Here is a 24466-nt window from a genome sequence, read left to right as displayed (position 1 = left end):
TGTGTGTGTGTGTGTGTGTGTGTGTGTGTGTGTGTGTGTGTGTGTGTGTGTGTGTGCATGAAATGTATGTATTCGTTAAGCTTAACTAATTTCCTCAATAACAGTTGTTTTAGCGATTTATTGCATAATATCTCATATAGACACAGACCGATATACAAAATGCTTGAAATCTACAAAGAAAAATACAACTGAAAATTTTGAGGGAAAAAAGAAACAGAATAAAGCTCCTTTGGTAGCTTTTGTACTGCCAGCAGTGAGCTCAACATAAGCTGATATCTTTAGACCATTATTAGCTGGATCCAGTAAATGACGCAAACTCATTGTGCTTTTCGAAAGGCAGATTAACACCACCCTGCTAGGGTTACATGCCTCCCTAGGGGGTTGCAATCATATGCCTAATCCTTTGATCTCAAGAGGTAGTGATGATGATGATGGTGCTGCTGCTGCTGGTGGGAGCTTATAGAAGGACCTGTCTGTTTATAAAAACCCTGGACAAAACAGATTGTCCTTGATTGGTCTAAAAGGCTAAACTGTACAGCTGTGAACGATCAGCTGATGGCTAATTGTTGTAAGAGCAGGGTTTTGGGGAGGAGGACAATGAGGACAAGGTTTTCACAAAGATATCCTGTGTTGTCTCAAAGTTATTAAATATGAATATACAAATATGAAGCCTGATTTAATGGCTCTTAGCTTTCTTATAGCCTCAGTTTCCTGTTCTTAGCTGACAGTAGTGGCACCTGGTGTGGTCTTCTGCTACTGTAGCTCACCTGCTTCAAAAATTTGACATATTGTACATTCAGAGATGCTCTTCTGCATACTTTGATTGTAAGAAGTAATTAATGGAGTTTGAGTTGCTGTCTTCCTATGAGCTCCGTTCAGCTTATCTATGCTCCTCAGACTTTGACATCAATAAGACAGATTCACTCAGTGAACTGCAGCTCACTGGACATTTTTCTTTTTTGGAGATGGTTGTGAGGGAAAATACCAGTAAACAGGCTGTTTCTGAAAAACCCAGAGCAGCCTGTCTGACACCAATAACCATTCCACATCCAAAGTTACTTAAATTGCTTTTCTCACACATTATGATGCTTTATTTAGCCAGCTTTAATCTGTCACATTTTTAACAAGGATGTATGAATATTAGAAGGATCTAAAAATTGTGTTTGTTTGCTTATTTGTTCCCATTCTCCTGGTTATTTTTAATGATGTCCTCCATGCAGGGCTTAATATACTGGGAGTAGCGAATTCACATAGGTCTTTCATCTTACCTCGGCTACTAAATGTTATATGTTATAAACTAACATAAGGCTGATATCAGTCATTGTCACAAAACTTGAAGCAGAAAATATTTCAAAAAAATGTTTACTCTAAAGTAACTGTCGGGTCTATCAAAATACTTTCAAATTTAGCATACTTTGAATAGTTTTGAAAGTAAATGTGTAGCAGAACGTTAGAACCTCATACATATTCACTTTCTGTGCTATACAACGTGCCAAGAGAAGGACAAGTTATCATAAAATCAGCATTTTTGGGGGGCCACTTGCAAGCAAGTAAGTTCATGCACAATGAAGACCCTGACTGAGTCTCATAAGGGCATTTAACACTTTTAATGGTTATTATAAGAAGCACATTAGCAGAAGTAGAGAAAAGAATCTTAAGATTTCATTAATTTCAGTACAGCGAATAGGAATACAGGGCTTCAGGCTTCATCCATCTGCCTGTGTGTGTGTGTGTGTGTGTGTGTGTGTGTGTGTGTGTGTGTGTGTGTGTGTGTATGGGTGAGTGTGTGTGTGTGGCACAGCACATGCTTCTTTCTTTCTTTCCGAGGAGCGTGTGTGATGCTTTTGTGCTGATTTCATGGTTATTGTTGTGTTATTGTTGTGATCGGGCTGCAGGCTGGGGGGTGGAAGTAAGGCCCACCATCTGTCCTTTATTCGCACTATTGTCTTTCACACACACTACTATCACGACCTTCAACCCCTCTGCCTACAATAGGTCACCTGGACACACTCTTCAAATAAACCAACGGGCAAACATTAAAGTTTAATGCTAAAAGAAAATTTGGAGTAGACATATTTACACACAATGTGTGATTTCTTTTTAAGTGTAGAAGCAATTTTTTACATATGTGAAATTTCTAAGATTTTTTTTTTTTCAAATTCAGGGGTAAGCAGTTGTTCAGTGTTTTTAATATAATCGCGCAATTTGTTGTATTAGAGTAGATTGTGTACAAGTGTACATTTAAATGCCATCTCGTCTCTTGTCTGTTTAAATTGTTTGTATCTGTTCAAAGATCTGTTCAATAAGATACACGATTTCCTATAAATATATGTGTTTTAAATAAAAGTCTGCATGTTTTATGCATATACGTGTTGGCAGGGAAACGCCCAGCAGCCACTGTGTTAAAGGACAGGAAGCGGATTTTACTATTCGGCCACAATCCGAGTTTGGACACTTTACAAGAATCACCAAAACATAACCAGAAGTTCTTTTCAAAGTAAAAGCCGGGGGACGTCGTATAGAAGTTTAATAGAATAGAAGAATGGAATCTCCTTCCACTGTCATTGGACATGTACAACGAAATTCTGGTAACGCCACACCAACTGTTCAAGGATTAAAAATATCAATTGTATGACAGCAAGAATAAATAGCAGGCCAGAGGAGTATATACAAACAAGATGAATATACTAGAAGGCATAAAATAGAGAGGCACACATTAGAGGACATGGTTGCAAAGTGCTTGAAAGTAGTGCAATGGAGAAATGGAGAAAACACCCATATGATTGTAATGGGATCTCTTAGAACAGCATTTAAACTTTGATTATTGTTCCATGTTTTTATTTTGTTTCAGTGCATGTGTTCTGTTGAGTTGTATGTTTGTAAAATAAATACTTGCGGGAGTGATTTTTTTTTCTCTTGAGAATGGTATAAGATGTTATAATTATGATCCTAATTTATAACATAAGGGATACATCGTAATAAAAAAAAGAGGTGTGAGATGCAAAGCATCCACCTGGGGGAGAATTCTGCAACAGAAAAAAGGTAGTACAAATATAACTTCTTGGAAAAGAAAGGCTTTTATTAATCCTGGTTCGAAGCAGGACAGCATGGTGGTGCAGTGGATAGCACATTTCAGATCTGTGGTTGACTCTTAAAGCCAGCTGCGAGTGCTTGCTCTCCTTGTGTCTAGCTTGTATTATCCAAGTGGTCTCCTCCCAAAGCACCAAAACATGCTTTTCATGTTAAATGATGTTTCTAGATTTATCAGCATCTAAAGGTTAAACCCTACAATGGACTGGCGATCTGGGATGAGAACGTGTTGCACCCAGTGACAGCTGGTATGGGTTCCAGCCCTTCTGCAACCCTGAATTGGATAAGTGAGCAAGAAGATGGATGGATATTACAAGGCAAAGTTTTCACGCTTCTCCTTATAATATTACGGGCAGAAAAAAGCCAGTATGCTTTAGCAATTATTGTTTCTGTTATTTTTGTTTTTCTCTCTTCCCACGTTCATCACACTTTTTTTAAGCTGATGTGCTTTTATTTTGACGATCATACCGGAATTCCAGCGGCTTCACTCTTGATAACTGAACGTGGCGTCGTTGGCTACCCTGGGGTGAGAAAAGCACGGCTGTTGCTCGGTTTGTTCAGTGTGGGAGACTGCTGTGTGATAACAGTGTTTGTGGCGTCTTTGAACTGAAAAAAAAAACCAGGACTTTATAGACACTAGCTCTCCCCGCTTCGTAACACATAAGACGATGAATGGTAAGTCAACGAACGGCACGCTGGGGGGAATGGCCTGCATCGAGGGTCTACCGCCGCTGCCGAAGAGCCTGAGCGGGTTGCTGAACTCAAGCGGCGGCTCCTGGAGAGAAATGGAGAGGATGTACGTGAAGAAAACCATGATCCAGGACGACCTGAGCAGAGGCAGGAACAATGCCGATAACCTGCTGGCCAACAAGCCGGCCAACCTCGATGCAGCACTGGCTCTGCTGCGAAAAGAAATGGTAACATTTTCAGAGTGTTTTCCTTTATTTGTCGACAGGAAAGTGGTCCGTTTACCACTGCTGGTTTATCCTAGCGATTTACATTCACAACCATTCAACCAAAATCCCTAAAGAAACTGCAGAAGTTTTCTTTTTTCGGCTTTTGGACAAACTTGTGTGCATTTTAGCTGAGAAATTAAGACTTTTTGAAAACAATAGTCTTTTGATTGATTCGGCATACAAAATTAACCCGTTCTGCATTATATAAATAAATTATGAAGTTAAAAATATTGATTTATGTCCTGTCTGTTTGGGATTTTTGTTCAGTGAACATACAAATTATGTTCACTGTTCATTGTTATCACTTCTGTTAAGTGTGTTTTCTCCTCTGTTTATTAAAGACTCGCTAGTTAATTAACTTAACATGCCACCCAACCACCTAGAAGCACTTTTTTTAATGGACTCTGGTGTTAATAACAGCCTATATAAGAAGAAGGAAAAAAAGGGGATCAGGAACAGCTTTGCATTGGATGAGACAAATTAAGCCATTAGGCTTGTGCTGATTTGGATTCTAAGCTCATTTTAATACCTTTTAGCTTCAGTATAAAAGTTTCTATTGTGACATACAGAAACCAACACAAAATCCTTCAGTGAACTAATACCTGCTATCACATTTGCAGAGATGTAATCAGAGTGAAACTCTTACTGCACACTGTTTTACACTCCCTTGCCAGCAGCAAGGATTTTCATACTATCACCGGACCAGATTTCATTATTGAGGTAGATTCCCAGCAATCTTGGTTAATGCTTAACAATAGCTTGTTTTTCTTATGTGAAGTCACGTAGCTGAAAGGGGATAAACTGCTGCTGAAACTCTAGGCATTTGGATTTATTAATTTTTTTCCTAAATCTTTCTTTCCTAAATCCCACTGACTCTTTATGTCCTTTAGCCTTGGCAGAGCAGGTTCCTAACGTTAGCCTTATTGCTTTGCTGCTGTTAATGTATTACTGTGGGGTTGTTGTAGTTAATAAGTTGTCAGTGTCCTATATTTTTAAAGACTCTAAGCTTGTCCCTGTGCATTTTTAAAAAGCACAGTGTTTGGTGTGCGTTTTAGCTGCCTGTGTTATGCTTGACCACTGAGTGTGCCGTGCCTCTAAATTCAAACTGCACTGTCAGCTCAGCCGTGAGGTCAGCAGCAAAAATGCCCTTTACACACCATCATCGTGGCCTTGACACACCGATGTCACAGAGTCAGCTGAGGCCACAGGCGAGGATTATTTTTATTACTTTCTTCTCTTTTTGTTTCTTTGTTAGAGGTTAAATTTAGTGACTGTTTAGGTATTTTACTTGAATAATTCCTTTACAGTCACTCTTTTGTTGCTTATCTTTCTGTTTATGTGCTAAACGGTTGAGAAATAAATCAGATTTTCACTAATGCCAAGTTATTAAGGTGATTTGCCAGACAGATGTTTTTGGAGCTAAAACAATGAATTCATTCATCTATATTTAAAAAATAAATTTGCTATTATGCCGGTAAAAGCCCCACAGGCCCATTTTATTATTAAATGGGCCTGTGGGAACCCTGGAAGATTTACTTGCTGTAGAAAGATCCTGGTTACTGAAGGCTCAGAAGTATAAGACTGAGCTTTTATTTGTAGGCAATATTGGCCACTGAAGGATGGTTGGAGAGTTTAAGTGGTGCAACTGGTGTAAATTTCATCATTTAAAGGAAAACTTGCTAGGCTCCATGTTTGTGTCCTTACACCCAGCTTGTTGTGGCACTACACTATAAGGGCACCTGCTATGCATATGTCCGTGAAGTAATTTAGAAAATGAAAGCAGAGCCGCTTGTTCGTGGTTCCTGTAGCTGTTTGTGTTCATGTCAAGCGATTATAATCCCCGGTTATTAGACAAAATGACACGTTTAAAAAATTTGTAGAACATTATCTCTGGGTTTCTTAATTATTAAACTGTGAACAATTAAAAAGGCAACAAGCTGCTGAAAAGTAATCTAATAAGCTAATGAGTTAGCTGCAGCTGTACTTCCCTGGGTTTTTTAATGCTAATCCCTATACTGCCCCCTGCAGGTGGGTTTGCGTCAGCAGGACATGTCCCTGCTGTGCCAGCTGTGGTCGCTCCACGAGTCCATCCAGGAGTACAAGGGGAGCTGCCAGGACCTTAGCGCAGCCTCCAGCCTCAGCATGATGGAGAATGGCTACTTTGACGAGGATGACGAGTATTACCCGGAGCCTGGTTCCACTCCCACCGGGGAACAGCCGGATGGAGACATTGGAGATGGGATGGCAACAATGGGGGCAGCCAAGAATGGGAGCGGCAGTGGCAAAGGGGACAGCTGGGACTCCTTTCGCGTTAACATCTGAGGCCTTGTTGTCAGCATTTTTCTTAGTGTGGATGCATATTTTTGGGTTGACAGACTGGATTAGGCTGGAGGAGAAACCTTTTTGGCCTCCAGGGAGTGAGTGGCTGGTGAGAGACAACAGACTATGGCGTCTCGTGGAACTGTAAAAATCCAGCTACCTTAAACACCTCCTCAGGTCAAACATCCGCCTGCTTGTGTTGCAGAACGTTGTTTCTGCAGCGTGACCAGGAGCTTCATCAAACTGCAGATCTGAGCGATCAGATATTTTGTGAAGTTACTCTCTTAACAACCTCTGAAACACTCAGGGGTTGGGATCAATTGTATCCAGCGACTCGATATAGTCAAAATTCGGCAATATACATATATATATACACACACACTTCTTTTTGTAAACAGCTTTATTGCTGCTTCTATGTCCGTTTGTTTTGTTAGACAGTCACTTTCTTTTTGGCTGAACTTTTTTTTTTTAAATTTACATATACAAAAATATATGAACAAAGTTTTATTATTTATTATATAATATAAATAACAAAATATTTGCTTTCCTGTTACTCTGACATTTTCTACTGCACCGTTCCTCAGCATTTACAGGTTGGAAAGAATCCCAGAAATCCAGAGCTTTGCAATCAGCATTGGTGCAAAAAGATGACTGACTCTGTGGACATATTAATGGAGACAGTGTGTGTGTTTCTTCTAAGTGGTGAAACCATTAATTTACATCAACCCCTTGGGGTCCAACCAGAAGTAGTAGTACGAAGAAAGAGATGAGGTCCTCATATCCAGTGAGTTTGTGTGCAGGTATGAGGTCTTCCTTTAGGTGGAGCAGATATCTGCTCAGGGAATGTGAAATCTTCAGAATGCTGGAAACAGTTTTAACTGTTTGCAGAGGTGAAAAACCCCAAGCCCAGCGTGCTGTGTTGCAGATATAGTGCTTCAGCACTTTACAGGCATATCAGACATGTCTCTGTTCTCAGACTTTGTAGTGTTCAGGACACATCTGCCTGAATTTAACTTTCTGCTTTAATATTATCTATCTTTAAGATACATTTACTTAAAGATTAAAACAGAACTCAGTTTATTTCTGGATCTTGGTTTCATTGTATTTATCAATTTAAGTGGGGGTCCGCCCTAATCAAGGGTTGGCTGGTTCAAACACTGAACATTCAGATATTCGTTTCTTGAGGTCAGTATTAACATGAATAGAAATGCAAAGACTACCTAAGTTGAAACAAGAATTATTCTTCAAAATAATAGAATTATTCTATTATGGATGATAATGAGCATTAAAAGAAATTATGAAGCCACATACAAATATGGCCAAGAGCTGAGCTGTGATCTGGTAGCTGGAACATTTTTCATTATGGAAACAAAAAATAAAAAATCTACACGTTTTCTCACTTTTTCATGGTGCAGTTTGTTTTTAGACACTTTTTTTTAAATGGGACCTATTGTGCTGATATCACTTCCATGCTGGCTTTGCATGATTCACAGTTTACAGTAATCTTTCTTTGAGTTTAAAAACAAACAAACAAACAAAAACCCTTGCCCTTCATGGGGATTTCTTACTGACCTCCTTTTTTTATTGATTGATTTTGTTCCTTTTAGAAACATTTTTGCATAATAGGTCCCTTTGAACTTTTTCTGGTCCCAGTGGCCTTCAAATATCACCCACAGTGTAAATAAACATCTGTAGCTCTAAACCTAGTAGCAACTATCACATGAAAACCCGGTGCTTTATACTCTTATGCATCGAGATCTTAACCAATCTCATTTTAGCGTCAAGTGCTCTGTTAAGCGTGACAGATGCCCGTGCAGGATTAAGCTCATTTTTAAGTCATCCTTGAAGAATATAAATCTGATTATATCAGCATTTGGTCATCTTTGCATACGTTATAGGGGCTCTTTAACGATCTCTGCTTCCATTACAATATGACGGTGGTCATTAATTAGATTGTAACAAAAAAAAAAAAGTGCTTTTGTTTTTGCTTTGGTTGTTTTTTTGTTTTGTTTTTTTAATCAGAAGAAATTGCCTTCATTGCCTCATCTATAATAAAAAAACAACTAAGTTAAAATTCCTTCAATCTAAAATCTAAACAAAATCTAAAATCTTGACTGTTTAAGACTTTTGGATGTGAAAATCCTCTTTGTAAACACATGAATGGTCTACTCAGGCTTCCTAAGTATCTAAACTCTGCAGCAAAGGTCTCAGCTCAGCCTGTAGCATACAACACAGCTACAGACACAGCACAGCAGCTGTGCTGTCAATCATAAATAGAGTTTCTGAACTCACCATCGCTTTGAGAAGATATCGAGGGTTCATCTTTGCACAAATGTGCTCATATTTCGTCACCTGTCTGTACGTCAGTCCGCTATTTGAACACAAACCAAAGAGAGTACGCCACTCAGCATTGTATTTGGTTGACGTTGCTGATGTAGGCGGGATCTGGCTATGTTGAACTTAAAACTTAACATCTGGTGTCTTGACGAATGTCGTTAGGAGTTTTTTGGAGCTGATGAATGAAGGACATTTGGTTGGCCTTTTGAACAGTTGGCTGCCTTCTTCCCCACTCAAAGACCAGCGTTTTCAGTTGACTGAATTAAAATGTCACCGACCAGTGAAAGTCTAGAGGATTGATTTATGACAAGTATGTGAAGAGTCAGATGTGTCGCAATAACATGTGGATATGAAACCATGTTTCCGCAAGCACAGTAACCCTTGATCTTCTAACTTCTCTCTAAAATCTGTCGACATCAAGAGTTTCTGATTTAACCGGAGTAGTCTGACATTTTGGGAAAATGTTTCAGTTACATACTTCATCTGTTAAACGTAAAGTCAAACCAGCACAATCACCAGATGGGGAAGTAGCTAGCATTACTATGTCTTACTGCCTCCATTTCCCAGACATGGATTAAGCTGAGATAGACCATAAACTTTTTCCCCTGGAGGTCCTCCTAGGATTTAGTCTGGGAGGAGGTTTAATCCGTGTTGGAGAGTAACAAAATCCACTGGCAAGCACTTTTAAAGTTGCCACTTTGACATAGTTTTGTTATCCATATAACCTGGACCTGGTGTGTGAAGTAATTTTAAACATTACCATCACATGAGGACACAAAGTGAACAATGGTTGATTGTTTTTTGAGCAGGATGAAGTTTGGGGTGGAGCAAAGCTAAACTCTGTTGTCACCATAAAAGGATGCAAGTTCTCCTTGAGGTTTATCATATATATTTTTTTCCTGATCTAAGCTTGGACAAACTTTTTTTTTTTGCCTCTTGCATATGTAACTACTCACTTTTATTCTGAACCTTTCCATAATGCATTTGCAACTTTCTGACTAGTCTTATTATTTAACAGAGTCCATTGACTTTGGTTCCAGTGTTCTGATAAGTTGAAATGATTGTTCTCTGTTTCTCTCTGTTGCTTTTTATGATCCACATTTAATGAAACTTAACTTTGTCTGTGAAGTACACCTGTATGCGACTGCTGCCAACATTTCTAGTCGGATTACACATTTAGGGTCAGGTAAAGCACCTGTTTTACTACTGCAGTCTACTGCTAATCTGAAGCCGAAAGCACGTTTGATTAAACGGTTTTAAACCAGTGACGTTTAGGACACGAGTCACATCTTGATCCCAGGATTTCTATTGGATGTCTACCCAATTAGTGCCTTTTTATAAGATGTTCAAGATGGGAATGAACATATACCATAAGTCATATGAACTGATTGGCCTGTACTTTGGTTTTTAAAGCTGCTACATGTGGAATTTGAAACACAATGACTTTAGCAATCTCACAAAACTCATTCTGAAGCTGTGCCAGAAATAAATGAATGTCATGCTGACATGTCGCTCTCCTCCAACTCCAACGAGTCCCTAATTTGGATCTGTTGTTAATTATACTCTTCTCTGTCAAAAGATTGTTTGGAATTTTATTGGCAGGGATGCAGCTGTTGGGAACGGTGTACTGCTAACACCCACTGAAATTTGAGTTGCTCTAGCAAAAGTGAGACATCTCTCTTCCTGTTTTGGTTGATGCTTAGAAGAAATTGTACACCTCAAAATAAAAGGACCCTAATGTATGGCGGTTATTTCTTCAGAATACAACTTTAAAGTACACGTAGCAATTTTACCGTCAAGAACTTGTATCAGCCTTAAAGTCAGCTGAGGCATTTGCAAACCGAGCTAGGTGGTGCACTCCTCACTTGTTCTTCAAGTCTGTTTTTTGCACTTGTTTGTGCCTGTTGCTGTGTTAAATCCCCAAAAATACGACTACCTGACCCTCTTTGAGTTTGTCACTACTACACAGGTGCATGGTGCTCTCTGTACGCTTACACTATTGTAGCTTAACCCAGCACAAGAGAGCTAAGAAGAAGCTTTAAATTGAACACCAGCAAATTGTACTTAATATTGTACCGTTGCCACGTGTGTTGCCTGTTCTGTACACTAAAATATGCCCCTTTTTCACATGATTATTGGATGTGTAACATGGAGATTTCATCTCAGGGTAAACTTAAAAAAAATTTGTTGTTGTTTTTTTGGGTGGTTTTGACTCCTGACAAAATAGCATACTTCCCTTAAACAATGGCTCTCGAACTAAAGGTGAACAATGCTATGTCACACCCACTTACAGTGAGTCATTATGATTCAATGGTTTGGTGCAAGTCTCATAATCAAAGGGCAAACTTTGCACCAACTTTGAACAATCAGGAGGCGAAGACGCCAAGTGCAAAACAACCACAAAAGCTTGACATAGTTTGACTTAAGTGCGGATTGCTGCTGCAATCACGGTCACGCCTGAGCGTTCACACCCATGCTGTAGTGGTTGTGAAAAGCGTTTTGGAAAACCTAGTGAGGGTTGTGGCACTTGAATGGAGAATAACTTGAACATTACTTCCAATGAGGAAAAAAAATAGCTGAAGGTGTGTAATGTGTGTGCGCCTTTTCTGCAGCTGACCAAATCTGACCTGTGTCCAAACCTGGGTTTGAAAACGTGATTGAGCCAAGACTTCATTATTTTACAAGTGACATGTTTATCAGTAGGCCTGAGTATGCAGATGTAACCTATTGAGGAAATCAGAGAAGTAAATGCAATTTCATTCGTGTTTGTTCTTTATATCTCTTATCGTAATCGTTCATTAACTTGCTTTAGTGAAAAGAAGGATTTTATGTATTGTTTTTTTTGAATAAGTAACATTTGGAGAACACGTGAAGGCTGTGTTGCCGCCATCTATCATTCCTCCTGTTCTCTTATCCATGAATGACCACACTGCTGTTTGTTTGGACAGTACTCTCTCATAGTTATACTGTTATGAATTTAATAAAGCGGTTCTGTACTTTTCAGGTTTTTGGAGTGATGTTTTTTTTATGAGGGAAATATTGATCGTGCCTTCAGACTTCTAAATTAAACTGACATGAATAGCAGCTCAACAATTAAAGCACAGTTATGTTTTAGTAGAATTTAATTTGATACTTTGGGGAGATATGGGATCTATGGGTATATTAATGATTGTACCAGATCCAATGACATCCTCTCCAGGTGTTTCTGAGATAAAGCATTTATAAGGATTGTGAAAGTGAGCTTATAGGAACCACGTCCTTAGTTCCATGACACAAGTGGCTGTAGATATTATGCTCTTGGTTGTGTTTTCTATCGATCTCTATTTTCATCTTATAACTGAAAAACATCTGGAGAGCATTTCATTACATCTGGAATAAACGTTCACTTGGACGCAAAAATCAACAGGTCAGGTTCATCAAAGGTCAAATCTCTCTCATTTTTAAGTTATTTCCCAGGCCCACCTAGAGGGATTTATGTATATTTTTTTAACATCCAGCCCAAAAGTTAATTTGGACTTGGGGCTGAACTGATTAGATTTTGGTCATCAAATTTTACTATGACCTCACTCCCGAGTGCAACTAGAGAGAATTTCAGTACATTTGGAACAAATGATTTTGGAAGTAAAGGTTCGGATATTTCACCTTCTTAATCTACTTACTTACTTTCATGTATGTAAAATTTAATGTTCTAATGAGATTTATGACCATTGGTCAAACACATAACTCAGGAACAGAAGGAGGATTGTGACCATATTTCATAATTGGTATAGTTCACTGAATTGGTAGCACCGACCTTCACATTATACATTTCATTTGGACAGACTGGCTGGCAGACACCTGTAATGTGATCATTCTGGTTTGAGCAGAGTAGCCAGCAGCTCTGTGGGGCTGCAGATGCTTTGAGTAAAATGCAAATGTCAGCATGCTGACAACAGCAATGCTAAATCTCTCTTATCTAGCATAGTATTTTAATACACTATCACTCAGCATAAAGCCCTAAGCACACAGTACAGGTAAAGTTGTTGAGGTTGTGTTTACAATAAAATTTAGAGTATGTATTTAATTTTGTAGTGATACTTTTGTTATTTTTATATATTTGTTTTTGCTTCAAAACCTAAATTGTGCTGGTGTAACATTTAATGTGCTAATGTGTGCACAGATACAGCCTGCACCAGGAGATTTTCTGGAGAGCAATTCATTTCAAGCTTGGTGGTCATCCTAGGCTAGGAAACATCCTGTGGTACCCTCGAACATGTGTTCCAAATACTGCTCTAACCTAAAAACTTTAATCCACTTGTGGCACGACTGGATAAGTAAGTTGCTTGGTCTTTAATTATTATCTCAATCTGTTTTGAAGTTGTTGAGACGTTTCACTTTCGATCACTGTTACTGGCAACCTGGCAAACTAACTACTAATCATGTAGGTATGCCACAAACAGGCTAAAAAAATAAAACCTTTACATTTGCACTATTTACACCCAAAATCTTTAAAAAAAAAAAAAAAAATCCAACTAATACTCTAGGAGAAACAGCTCTTTCACACCAAACTGTGCTTCCTTGCCATCTCCCTGCTGCCCTACTTATTTCTTGTTCTCAATGCATCTCACTCTGACCTGCATTTAAATGCGCCAATCTGCATTTTGGTCTAGAGTAGCTGCCATGCCTGTGCAGTTCCAGTGTAATTGATCATTACTGCAGCAGGATGTGGTGGCTTTGATGTAGCAGCTTCTCCTGCTGGGAGGTTGGGATGAATTACTGATGATGATAACACTGTTTATATTTTCATACTCAGAGTCTCTATGTAAATTCTCACCAACCTCCCTGAGAGACTTAAGAAATGGGTCATGCAACAATATCTCGGTTTCATACAGCATGTGCACCATTTTTCCCCCCCCCTGTTGCCTGTTATCACAGTTGCTGTGTATTTGCCCTGTGTGGTGTTTATCTAAAAATTACACGATCTGACAAATCTGATGGCTACTTTTTAAAAAGTGGACTCTAGATTTTAAGACATTATTTCAAACATGTTAGAATAATACAATTAAAGCACCAAGAAAATAATGATCAAAGTGAATTACTTGATGTGTTCACAACGGAGTAAAAACAAGCATATGCTTATTTAATCCTACCCTATTCTGCACTCGGTAATCACTTTACTTCCTGTTTGTATCCTGCATTTATTTGATTTTATAAACCCAGATATATGTATTTACAGATATATGCAGATGTACACACCTATCAAAAATAAAAAGTAACAGGTCAAAGCCTTTTCCCCCCATTACTTCAAAAAATTGTCATGCTTCCATTCATCACTCAGTCTGTTTCGCAGCTTCACTCCACATAGAGAGATCAAAAACTTTCTATTACATACGAACACAGAGATGGTTTAAATATAACTCCCCCCCTCAAATATTATCCACCATCCCTGTAAAAAAATGTTTTGGATATTGTGAGGAACTAAGTAAGTAGGAAGTATAGTTTATTGTTTTATACAGAATTTGTACAGTGTGAAAATGAACCACACTGGTGAATTTTATTGTTTTGGATTTTAAGGGTATAGTGTTATAGATGATCCATGATATTTTGTAACCATTATTATGGATTATCCTTCTGGTCCTTTTTTGCAATATAAATAATTATGCTAGTAGTATTTATAAATATTGCTCCAAACCTCTAAACAGTCATCTGAATATGGTGTAACCAGTGAGCAGTAGAGATTGTAGTAGAGTAGTGATTTCTGGATTTCTGTGTTTTATTTTATGCAGTTTTGAAACGCTTCTCAAAACCTCACTATGTTATGTTCTATCTGAGATTTCTGACTTCGCCTGTTATCACATCAAGAAACTTATTTTCACGAACTCTTCAGTGTCCATCCCATGTTTTATGAATCAAGAATGGTGTATTCCTTTTACAATTCACAAATATCAGAATTTTACTTTTACTTACTTTACTTTTTTTTTGTGCTGTCAAACCACTTTTGTACTTTGCACATTTTCTTTAAATTTGCCAGGTGTCCCCCAGGTGTCTGTACTGGGGCCAAATCTTTTCATAATTTATGTAAAAGATATTTGTCAGCAGGCTCTATTAAAAGGATTTTTTCCCCCAGATCGTTCTTGTATGTTCTTGGGGAAATTTAAAGGAGCTACTAATAAGTGATAAACTAATTAAACAGTGCATTTGACCAACAAGTGATCGTTTGAGGACTCTTGTATTTGCCTCGATGTTTTCCATTTTTATTCTACAAAAAGAAATACTTTACTTTTCTCAACACTGTCCTAAACTAAGCAGTGAAGTACATTTTACTCAGTCACCCAGCATTACAAGCAAAATGATTTACATCTGAGTGCATTAAGGAATGATAATCCCGTACAATAGAAATCATATTTTAACATTAGTACAAGTTATTTCATACAGTGAGTTACAGTATTATTCATTCTATCCAAACTGAAAGTGCAGTTTATTACTGATACATGCTGGTGATGGTTTAACCTTTGAATTTCTTGATTTTATTAAAAGTACATTTTATTGTCTCTTTCTTGTACTATGCTGTGTTTAAAGTGTCTTATAATTAATTTTGCCAGATCTAATCTCAGGTCTACAAAGCATTTGTCATTTTGCAAATCTTTGTGAGAGCTTTAGATTGTTTGGCACTTATCCTTTCGTGTCCATGGCCTTCGTGCGCATATCTTTGACTACAATTGCTGGAAATTCCTACATGGTATAAATTTCCTTTATACAGATTCCAATAAAAGGCGGAAAAGCTCAACAATTCCATTTATTGGAAAAACAGACATAACACATGAATGTGACCACAGTTCTAACAGAACAGCATTTCTGATATTATTTATTTATTTAACCACCCAATGTAAAGGTAAAAAAAACAACAACTGTAACATGTGAGGACTGCCACATTTACTTTAGTAATGAATTTAGGGGAAAAAAACAGTTTACTTCCACCATTGCATGATCATATTTTGTTGTCATTGTAGCAGCTCCCACAGGTAAATGGTGTAGTTGCACACTTATGTTAATTAAGTAATGATGAAAGTTTAGTGAGTCATTTCATTATTTTTACAGTGCTATTTGATGTCCTGTTTTTCTGGTGTATTTTCTCTGTGAGCATGCTCTGCATATACCGGCCTCAGTCTGTATCGTTCGAAGCTCATGTTGTCTCTCTGTGCTCTGGTCTTGTGCAGGCTGTGTGAGCGTCTGTTAGGAGATTACAGCAGATTAACATAATCCTGATTGAGAGAGCAAATCCAAGGTGCGCATCACTCTCTCTACAGGGAGGGATGAGGCAGATTGCCACATCAGTGGGATCGACACAAGGCCAACAAACATCGTGAAAGCTGTGTTTATAGTGAATATTGCAAAACTAGTGGTGATGTTTTTGAGTTGAAGTTGCCAGTTGGTATTTTTTGCTTCTAATTCTGTAATTCTGTGTTGTAATATGTGTTTTTCTTTGCGTAACTGACGCCCACAGAGTTTGTTTTTGTTATACTGTGCTCCTGTGCACTCCTCCTTTCCTTTGTGTTGCTCTTTTCAGTCCACTGATCCCAGTGAGGCCAGTGCATACCACACTTGTTTGTGTTTCTGGCCTTGCTCTGTCTTTTTGAATAAAAAGCAAATGACTGCAGGTTTAATACACAGCCTATTTCCTGGTAATGTTGTATTTCCTCATTTGAATATGCATAGTGGACCTCATCCAACTGTTCTGCTCCCCACTGACATCAGGATTTCTCCTGAGTTTCAGCTCTTGTCTCTTGGATGCACTGAATCTGAATTACAATTTCATGCAAACGTTCAAGCTAGATCCTATCCTGGCTTTGGTGATTTCCACTGTGAGGCTAACTTTGTGATCTGCAGTGATTCGACAGATTGCCGTGGAATTTGGCATATTTTCCTCTGGAAGAGAGCTTCAGTGTCTTTCAGCCCCAAACTCTGTCTCATGGAGAAATACACTCAAACTAATGACACAAATATCTGTCTCAGCTCTTTGTGTTGAGTACTAACAATGTAACAAATATGCTAACACAGTTAGCTAAAATAGCAATGGTGACAGGCACTATAGCAGCTAACACAAACGACACACAACCTCAATTCAATAAAAGTCAGGAGCCTGTGAGTAATGTAAAAAAACAGAACGTAAGGATTTATAAATCCCATAGAAAACATATCAAATGTTTAAACTGAGAAAATGTATCATTTTAAGAACAATAGTTCATTTTGAATATGATGTTAGCAACGTGTCTGCAAAAAGTTGGGCCGGGGGCCATGCTTACCACTGTGTAGCCCCTTCTTTTGAAAAGTCTGTAAACATTTGGGAACTGAGAAGACCAGCTGTTGGATTTTTTAGGAGATGAATATTGTCCTATTCTTAGGACTAGTCTGATGGAGGATTCTCACTGCTCAGCACTCCTCTTGGTCTTATTTTTCATTTTATGATATGCCAAATGTTATCAGTTGGTGAAAGATCTAGGCTAAAATTCAGCACACAGACTCTTCTACAGCCATGCTGTTGTAATACGTGTAGTATGTGGATTAGCATTGTCTTGCTACTTATGCATAGCATTCCCTTAAAAAAACATCATCACAATTGTAATATATTGTACTCTAAAACTTGATATACACATGTCAGGGTTGATGGTGCTTTTCCAGATGTGCAAGCTAGTAATTCCATAGGCACTGATGCACCACTATAGCATCAAAGACAGAGGCAGAGTGTTAATAATAAACCAGGTGGTCCCTCTACTCTTTAGTCTGGAGGATTGCATATATTATTTGCCTATATTATATTATATAATATTTAATATTTTGATGTAGACTAGAAATTGATGTGAAAAAAATCATGCACCATTCATTTCTTATAAATTTTATTTTGTACCAGGCTCTAAACGTGATTTCAGGCAAATTAACATGGAAATCGATGGAGATTGACTAACTCCTTGAACCTTTCAGTGCAGAATTAGTTTTACTTCTCCATATTGTACCTGGCAGGTAAAACGACTTCAGGCTTACTACTGTTACAGTAATCTGATTAGTAAGACTCAGATTAAACCACTGCACACCACAGTAAGAGACCAGCACTTTCCACCATCACACAGTCAGTGGTTTGTTCACAAAGATTTTGTCCAAAAGTCAGTGACAAATGTGTGTTTGTGTTTATTTAGGATTTTGTCTTCTTATTGAACTTAAATCTAAAGACAGAACAGGTGGATGTGGCATTTTAACAACATGAACAGTGTTGTGTCTTTTGTGACTTTAAGGATTAGAATTTGAGATCAAAACTTGGTCATGAGGTAAAAGCAGAAGCAGGCCCGAGCTTCTGTTTTTATGCAAATAACGTATAGACTACAGGGTGTTTAAGTTCATCTGGCTGACAGGCGACACATTGTGAATGTCTTACATGGCAGACGTAGTGCATAGGGTGCAGCATTCATAAAACACAGATCCACCCTTGGTGAGGACACTTAAAACATTCCACATCAGTGTGCTGTCTTTCCAACTATTCAGAGGCTTGTAACAACAAGCGCCTGCGTGCAGAAGCAACACGTATACAAACAGTGAAATATCTCATTAAGCTCTGGGTGAAATACAGCATATTTTGTCTTTTTATACCCCAATATGACAAACACTCTAGAGAACATGTAGTACAAAAACAAAGTATCTGCATGATGTTTCCTATGCACAGTTTGGCAAACTCGCTCTGCAAGTTTATTCTACGTGATTTATTACAGAAGCATACGCTGTGTGCCTGACAAATGTTAAAGGGTTTAATGTTGCGGTTGAGCTGGAGATTGTTGCATTTGGCGAAAGGTTGGATAAGCCATGGAAGGGTCGCCACTGTGTCACAGTGACAGACCACCATTCACACCTAATTTAGAGTCATCAGCTAACCTAACCCCACTAACTGCATGTCTGTGGACTGTGAGGGAAAGCCAGGGTACCCACGCAGACGGTGAAAGAACATCAAACCGCCCACAGAACGATTCCACCTGGCCAGTGCATTTAAACCCAGAATAATTACGCATTTTAAATCTCTGCATTCATCATGTGAATTTTGCGCAAGAACTAAATAACTGTTTGAGAGGCAAAGAGAGAAAATACGTCCTCGGTACTTTGAAATAGCTGGAAATGAACAATTATTAATTTATAGGCGCTGAACTGAATTTTAAGACAAAAAGAAGAAACAATTCCCCTTGTGAGGTCAGCACAGGGGTTTGTGCCTTAATACTGACAAACAATAAAAGTTCAAGTTACAAAAAGCTGCTGAATTTTTTAAGTGGAAGAATAAGTTTTATGGCTTGCTGTGGCAAACATCCCATCCACTGTGAATGAAACTCGAATTTTTTTTACTAGTATCCAAAATGTTAAAGTTTAAAATGCACAGTCCAAAAACCCTGTGGCTATATCCATCTTCTATCTAGTCTATGATACAGCTAAGAGTTCAGACTCTATTGTGTCTCCTCTTCTGCTTTCAGTAAAGTAACACAAACAGCACTAAAACAAAAAGGAGAGAAAAGCTATTTTGCAGCTACTAAACTGATTCTATTTGTTTGTGGTAATTGTATCTTTAGACCTTACATCATTGAATATCTGTCACATTATCTGTGACTTTGATAAGGCGGCATCATTCATCTCACACTCACAGATGTATCTCTAAAGAATGCCCGATTGCTTTTCCCAGGTTCAGATCCATGTTTACGCACTGTAGGCAAGTGTGGTGAATAAAGTCCACTCAGTTCACAGGTGCTCCGTCTCATTTCAGAGTTTGTTTTATTGATTTAACAACAGAACACACAGAATGTGTCTGGAATGTGTCTGTGTTTATTTCCAGACACATTCCAGCGACAGTAGGCGGAGGTTTTGTGGAGCGTTCCAACTGCAGCTGGTCGACATGTGTTTATCATCATTTCACATCACACGTGTGATAGCAGCGATCTCCTGCAGCTTGATCTCTGAGGATTTCACATTCTGTGCGTTGAAGCCACATGATTCAAACATCGTGCATTTAAATTTAATGACACATATTTTAAAATGCAATTTCACCGGCTCTGTCCTCACAAAAGTGTAAGATTCGCTTCTAGTATTGTTTCTAAATGATTACTTGGGGACATTGGAGTGTTGATCAGATCACTCACATCATAGTAGGCTCTGAACACATGAAAGACATTTTCAATATTGTTATTTAAAAAACACCATTAAAAATCTTTGCTATACTAGTCAATTATGACAAAAATGCCAATAATGTCATCAAAACAAAATACTGGATCTTGGTTGGAACTACATGAGCAGTTCTCTCATCAGCAACGCTGCAATAAATACCTGCAAAGTCACCCTGTTCCTGTACACTCCCATATGTGTGTTTAGGTTAATTTTGGCAAACAGTTCACCAATTAGCTCAGGAATGTGAGGACTGCTGCGTGCCCAAACTGAGAAGTAGCTGTTGTCAAATTACAACCTCGGGGTCTGTGTTTGTGTCATTCCTCAAGAGTGGCTCAGGAACTGGAGCATGTTTAACAGGAGCTTGGATCAGGAGATGTCTGAGTGACATTCGTCCCCCTCTGTGACTTTTTTTGCACAACGTACCCCAGGTTATCCATATTAAAACCAAATGAAAACATTTCTCCTGTATGAAAATGTCTCTTTGCCTCTACGGAGAGCACAAATTCTCAGTCTGTCATGTTGTATCACATAAACTCAACACGGATCTGGCCTTTTTTTGACATGCAGTGTCAGTCAGGTTTCTAGCACACAGGAGGAGATGTGTTTCATACCTTTAAATAAACACAAAACACATGGCTGGCATTACTAGCCTGCAAAAGCAAAACAGTTGAAAGGAACTTGAAGAATTCAGCTTTGAATATTTCCCCTCTTGAATCCCATGTGTAGAAAGTCCATGATGTTGGCCACTCATCTCATTAAAATGTCAACATGTCCTGGATGCTCCACGAAAGCTTCTTACAAGCCTGAGCCACGCAGGTCTCCGACAGCAGGCCAACACAAACGGCCATCAGCGACAGACGTCTCCTGCTGTTCAGGATCACTGGAGAGGAGATCAAATTATTAATGCACACCCTTTTTACATGCTTGCTGTGTTATTGGAGTAATCTGGAGTAACACAGAGAATGTGCAAACCAAAATAGTGTGAACTTAAATGGTGAGAAGCTGAGAAGGCACCTGTTATGTAAAGAAAGGAAAAACGGCCACACAAGCTGGACGTGATGCGAAATTAAGCAGTAAGAAAGGTGAATTCGATACTTTGTTCACTGCTCAGAGGCTCAACGCCAAACACGCAGATTTTTGTTTCCACAGATGCTGAAGAAATAATGACATGAAAACCAGAAACATGGACCTAAACCTTTGTGTTATATAATACGTTTATCTTCAAGTGCTGGGTCCTCTGAGGTCAGGATCACAGCAGCAGGGAGTAAGCTGCCAACTGCTGATGCAGAAGCAAAGAGGGCAGAAGCAAAGCTATTTGATCAGCAGTGGATCTCTTACCTCTGATCGCCTGTGAATTTGAGGTGAGCACAAATAGTTTGATGAGGCCCAGGCAGAGCGGGGAGTAATCGTGCTCCCAGATGACAGCGGGGATGAGGAGGACTTTGCCGTAGCACGATAACAGCAGGGCTCTGAGGAGCAGGCAGAGCTCCATGGTCTCACCCTGCAGGCAGCAGACCACCACCCAAAGGAAACACAGCACTCCGCCACAGAATGCTGACAGCTCTGAAGGTCCAACAGAGACACATATATAAGCCAGATCATGTAGCTTATATACTGAAGATACATGAAACAGGAGTCAGTATGAGAAGATGGAACCTGGGTACTCAGGTCAGCCACAATCAATTGGGACAAGTAGGTTACCCATGTGACACAAAAATATTTTCCAGTAAATAATATAATTTTATATGAATTAATGCTGATGACACTAAGTTGGTGTCAGTGATGAATTTCACACAGCTTTTAGTTGTAATCATAGATGTGTATCCTCATGTCTGGATGTTTTCCATATAACATTAAGTGCTTATAAGCTTATAAAAGTCAAAGAATAATTCTCTTTGCAGTTTTGGAAAATAATAGGCAATCTAAAGATGTCATATCGGGCTCTGTGGCATTATGACAACTATTATTCATTATTTCCTGACTAAATAAATGATTTAAAGAGCATTTTAACTGATATTAGAATAATCTTAGTTGCAAGCTGACCCAGAATAGATTCACAAGTACTCGTATATATGCAGTTGCTCAAAAATATCCTTCCTAAGACAATACAAATCCAATTTAAGTAATAATTTAATACTTTACTCAACTTCCAGACACCGTTAACCCTCACGTGCTCCTATTTCATTGATGTTTCCTTTGCTCTGTGATAACACACTGATAGAAACTGTGTCTTATCATCTTACCAAGAGCAGCCAATCCAAACATGCCGTAGAATTCCCATTCCTTTGTGTATCTGATTATATCAGCAGGGTCACTGCTCTGCTCGGAGCCATGGAGCATGGACCACCTGAGGTAGGCTTCACACAGCAGGGAAAACACACACAGCTTCCAGTGGATCTGCAGAGGTAAAGATTAACATGTAGAAACACGTGCATGCTGGTCAGAAGTCATGATAGCACCTGCACAAACGAATACGTGCAAGCCAGGACACACAAAGCACAAATCTTTATTAAAGTTATCACTCGTGCAATAAAGATAAAGGTGTCATTTCATCTGAAACTATCACATTTTCAGAATTTTTTTTTGCTCAACCATCTCTGATTTGCCTAGAATTGTTTTTAAATGTGTGTGTGTGTGTGTGTGTGTGCAGTTCCTTTTTTACAGGCCCGTTCACCTACTTTTAAGCCTTTTCCCCCACCTTGTAATCTAAGGCAATACTTGAACATGTATATCCATTAGACTATTAAAGATACAAGTCACTGGTCTCTCTTACCATCAAAATGAATCAGGATCTGTAATTTAGGACAAATACCTAAAAAGCCAGACTATTAACTAGTTAAAATGTGAAAACAAACAAAAAATAAATAAAACGGAAGCCTTCCATTAAAGTTCCACATTTGAACAAACACTAATAAAAAAACTTCAAACTACAAAAGACAGCAAGTGATAATTTATTAGACTCTTCTAAGTCTTGAAATGGTAGATACAGCAGGTCTTGACAATGAAAAATCTGAGGTATTGTGAAATTAAATTATATACCATAAAGAAATTGTCACTACTTGTTTTTTGCAATGTGAAGGGGTTCTTTTTTACCTGTAAAATGAAAATGCTTGATTTTGTTTTTCAATTATTAACCAACATTGAGACATTTCAATGTGTCTGTAATCTGTTTGTTTGTGGTGAGAGAGGCCACTGAATAATATTTTATATATGAAGCTAAAGTTTCCCAAACTTTAGATCATAAAGTTAATATGCAGATCAAAGATGGTCAAGCAGAATGTCCATATTGTTTTGCGATGTAATGACCCATAATTTGCTTACATTTAGTCTTGTGTTGAACAAAATGTGCCTGAAAGCCTGTGTCTTGCACAAAATGGCATCGATGAGGATGATGACTGGGTCATATTCAATGTACTTGTCCACTGGCTTCTGGCAGGACTCCTGGAGAAACACACACGCAGAGTTTATGTCAAAGCCCTGCTATAATGTCTCTCTTTATATCACCTCCCAGATCTACTTTAAGAAGCACGCAGTCCATGTTTAGAAGCTGGCTCCAACTAAGGCGTGATGGTGATCGCTGTAATTAACATCTAAGACATGAAGTCCAAAGTTTGCTTGTTTACTTGCTATTCAGTAAAAAGGCCAGAGATCAGTGCACCTGAGAGCAAGACCTCAAAAAGAAAAAAGCAGTCACCATTTCGCTCATAAACCATTTAGCAGACAAGTTATTTCACTACAAATGTGTCTAGTTGCAACAGGAAAAGGTAGGAAGCTGTATGATATCTGGTAGGTAGCATCCTCATCGCACAAACGGTGTGACTTTCCAACGCACACATATTGTTATCTTCAGGATCCCGTTGCTGTAATCCCTGTGGAGTTCCGCTGCTTTTTCGTTACATTCAATACATCTAAAATCATCTTTTCCCATCTTTCATCTCTACACAGCTACGAGTAGCATGCTAGTACCCGGAAGTAAACCGGTAATAATAATGATTCTCAATATTTCAGTGGAACTCCTTCAAAATAAAAGTATGTCTTTGCCAGGTTCTGAAGGAGTGTCAAACGCCACTGAAATACTGCTAAATGACCTTGCAAAAACAGGAAAGAAAAATAGGAATTGTGAACAAGTAAACCTGATAATAAAAAAGCATCAATGGACACAAACCTATTAATATTATTTGATAGATTGGTAAAATATATTTGATTAAGATGTCTCGAGATAAATAAGTGTGGTTTTAACAATGTATGTTTTTTCACATTTACTCCGTATGCTGTCTTTACATGAGCATTGCAGTTTGAGATCACAGTGGAAAGGCTCAAAACCTTCAAAGATTGTCAAACTTAAAAGAAGACCATTGTTTATGATTCAAACAACTTTTCTAGATTTAAAAATAATTACATTTCCCCCTGTTTAGTAATGCTGGATAACCATGAAAAGTTAGTATTGCATCAACTGAACTCTAGCTGTCTTCAATACTTTGCATCCAACTCATTCGGTGCCCCAACCTATATATACGACACTGCTTTTCCAAGTTAAAGTGCAGCTGACAGTGTGTGTTGGAGTGAACCTGTTTTCACGCATGCAATATATGTTTGTT

General features: G+C 38.5%; 2 protein-coding genes across 2 annotated transcripts; one reads left to right on the top strand and one right to left on the bottom strand.

Moving 5' to 3' along the window:
* Nucleotides 1–3588: 3588 nt before the first annotated feature.
* Nucleotides 3589–7619, top strand: fam89a (family with sequence similarity 89 member A). The gene is made up of 2 exons (XM_005737221.1): nucleotides 3589–4007; nucleotides 6075–7619. The coding sequence occupies exons 1-2, from the start codon at nucleotides 3759–3761 to the stop codon at nucleotides 6366–6368; spliced, it is 543 nt and encodes a 180-aa protein (XP_005737278.1). The 5' UTR covers nucleotides 3589–3758; the 3' UTR covers nucleotides 6369–7619.
* An 11847-nt stretch (nucleotides 7620–19466) lies between these two features.
* arv1 (ARV1 homolog, fatty acid homeostasis modulator) lies at nucleotides 19467–23854 on the bottom strand. Its single transcript, XM_005737216.2, has 5 exons — nucleotides 23701–23854; nucleotides 23190–23309; nucleotides 22112–22265; nucleotides 21207–21431; nucleotides 19467–20748 (listed from the first exon to the last, which is right to left on the bottom strand). Exons 1-5 carry the CDS (start codon nucleotides 23794–23796, stop codon nucleotides 20624–20626), a joined length of 720 nt encoding a protein of 239 aa, XP_005737273.1. The 5' UTR covers nucleotides 23797–23854; the 3' UTR covers nucleotides 19467–20623.
* Nucleotides 23855–24466: the final 612 nt, after the last annotated feature.

This window comes from Pundamilia nyererei, unplaced genomic scaffold, assembly GCF_000239375.1.
Source record: "Pundamilia nyererei isolate P.nyererei 1_Seehausen unplaced genomic scaffold, PunNye1.0 scaffold00074, whole genome shotgun sequence".
NCBI classification, from domain to species: Eukaryota; Metazoa; Chordata; class Actinopteri; order Cichliformes; family Cichlidae; genus Pundamilia; species Pundamilia nyererei.
The sequence above is the reverse complement of the archived record's forward strand: the minus strand, read 5'-3'. Positions and strand labels throughout refer to the sequence as shown.

What these genes read in the sequence shown, in the direction of transcription:
- fam89a (XM_005737221.1), top strand. Translation starts at nt 3,759, where the DNA reads ATGAATGGTAAGTCAACGAACGGCACGCTGGGGGGAATGGCCTGCATC. An exon ending in CTCTGCTGCGAAAAGAAATG is followed by an intron (nt 4,008 to 6,074) that starts GTAACATTTTCA and finishes TGCCCCCTGCAG; the next exon opens with GTGGGTTTGCGTCAGCAGGA.
- arv1 (XM_005737216.2), bottom strand. Translation starts at nt 23,796, where the DNA reads ATGGGAAAAGATGATTTTAGATGTATTGAATGTAACGAAAAAGCAGCG. An exon ending in TCCTGAAGATAACAATATGT is followed by an intron (nt 23,310 to 23,700) that starts GTGCGTTGGAAA and finishes GTGTTTCTCCAG; the next exon opens with GAGTCCTGCCAGAAGCCAGT. An exon ending in GTTTGGATTGGCTGCTCTTG is followed by an intron (nt 21,432 to 22,111) that starts GTAAGATGATAA and finishes TTGGACCTTCAG; the next exon opens with AGCTGTCAGCATTCTGTGGC.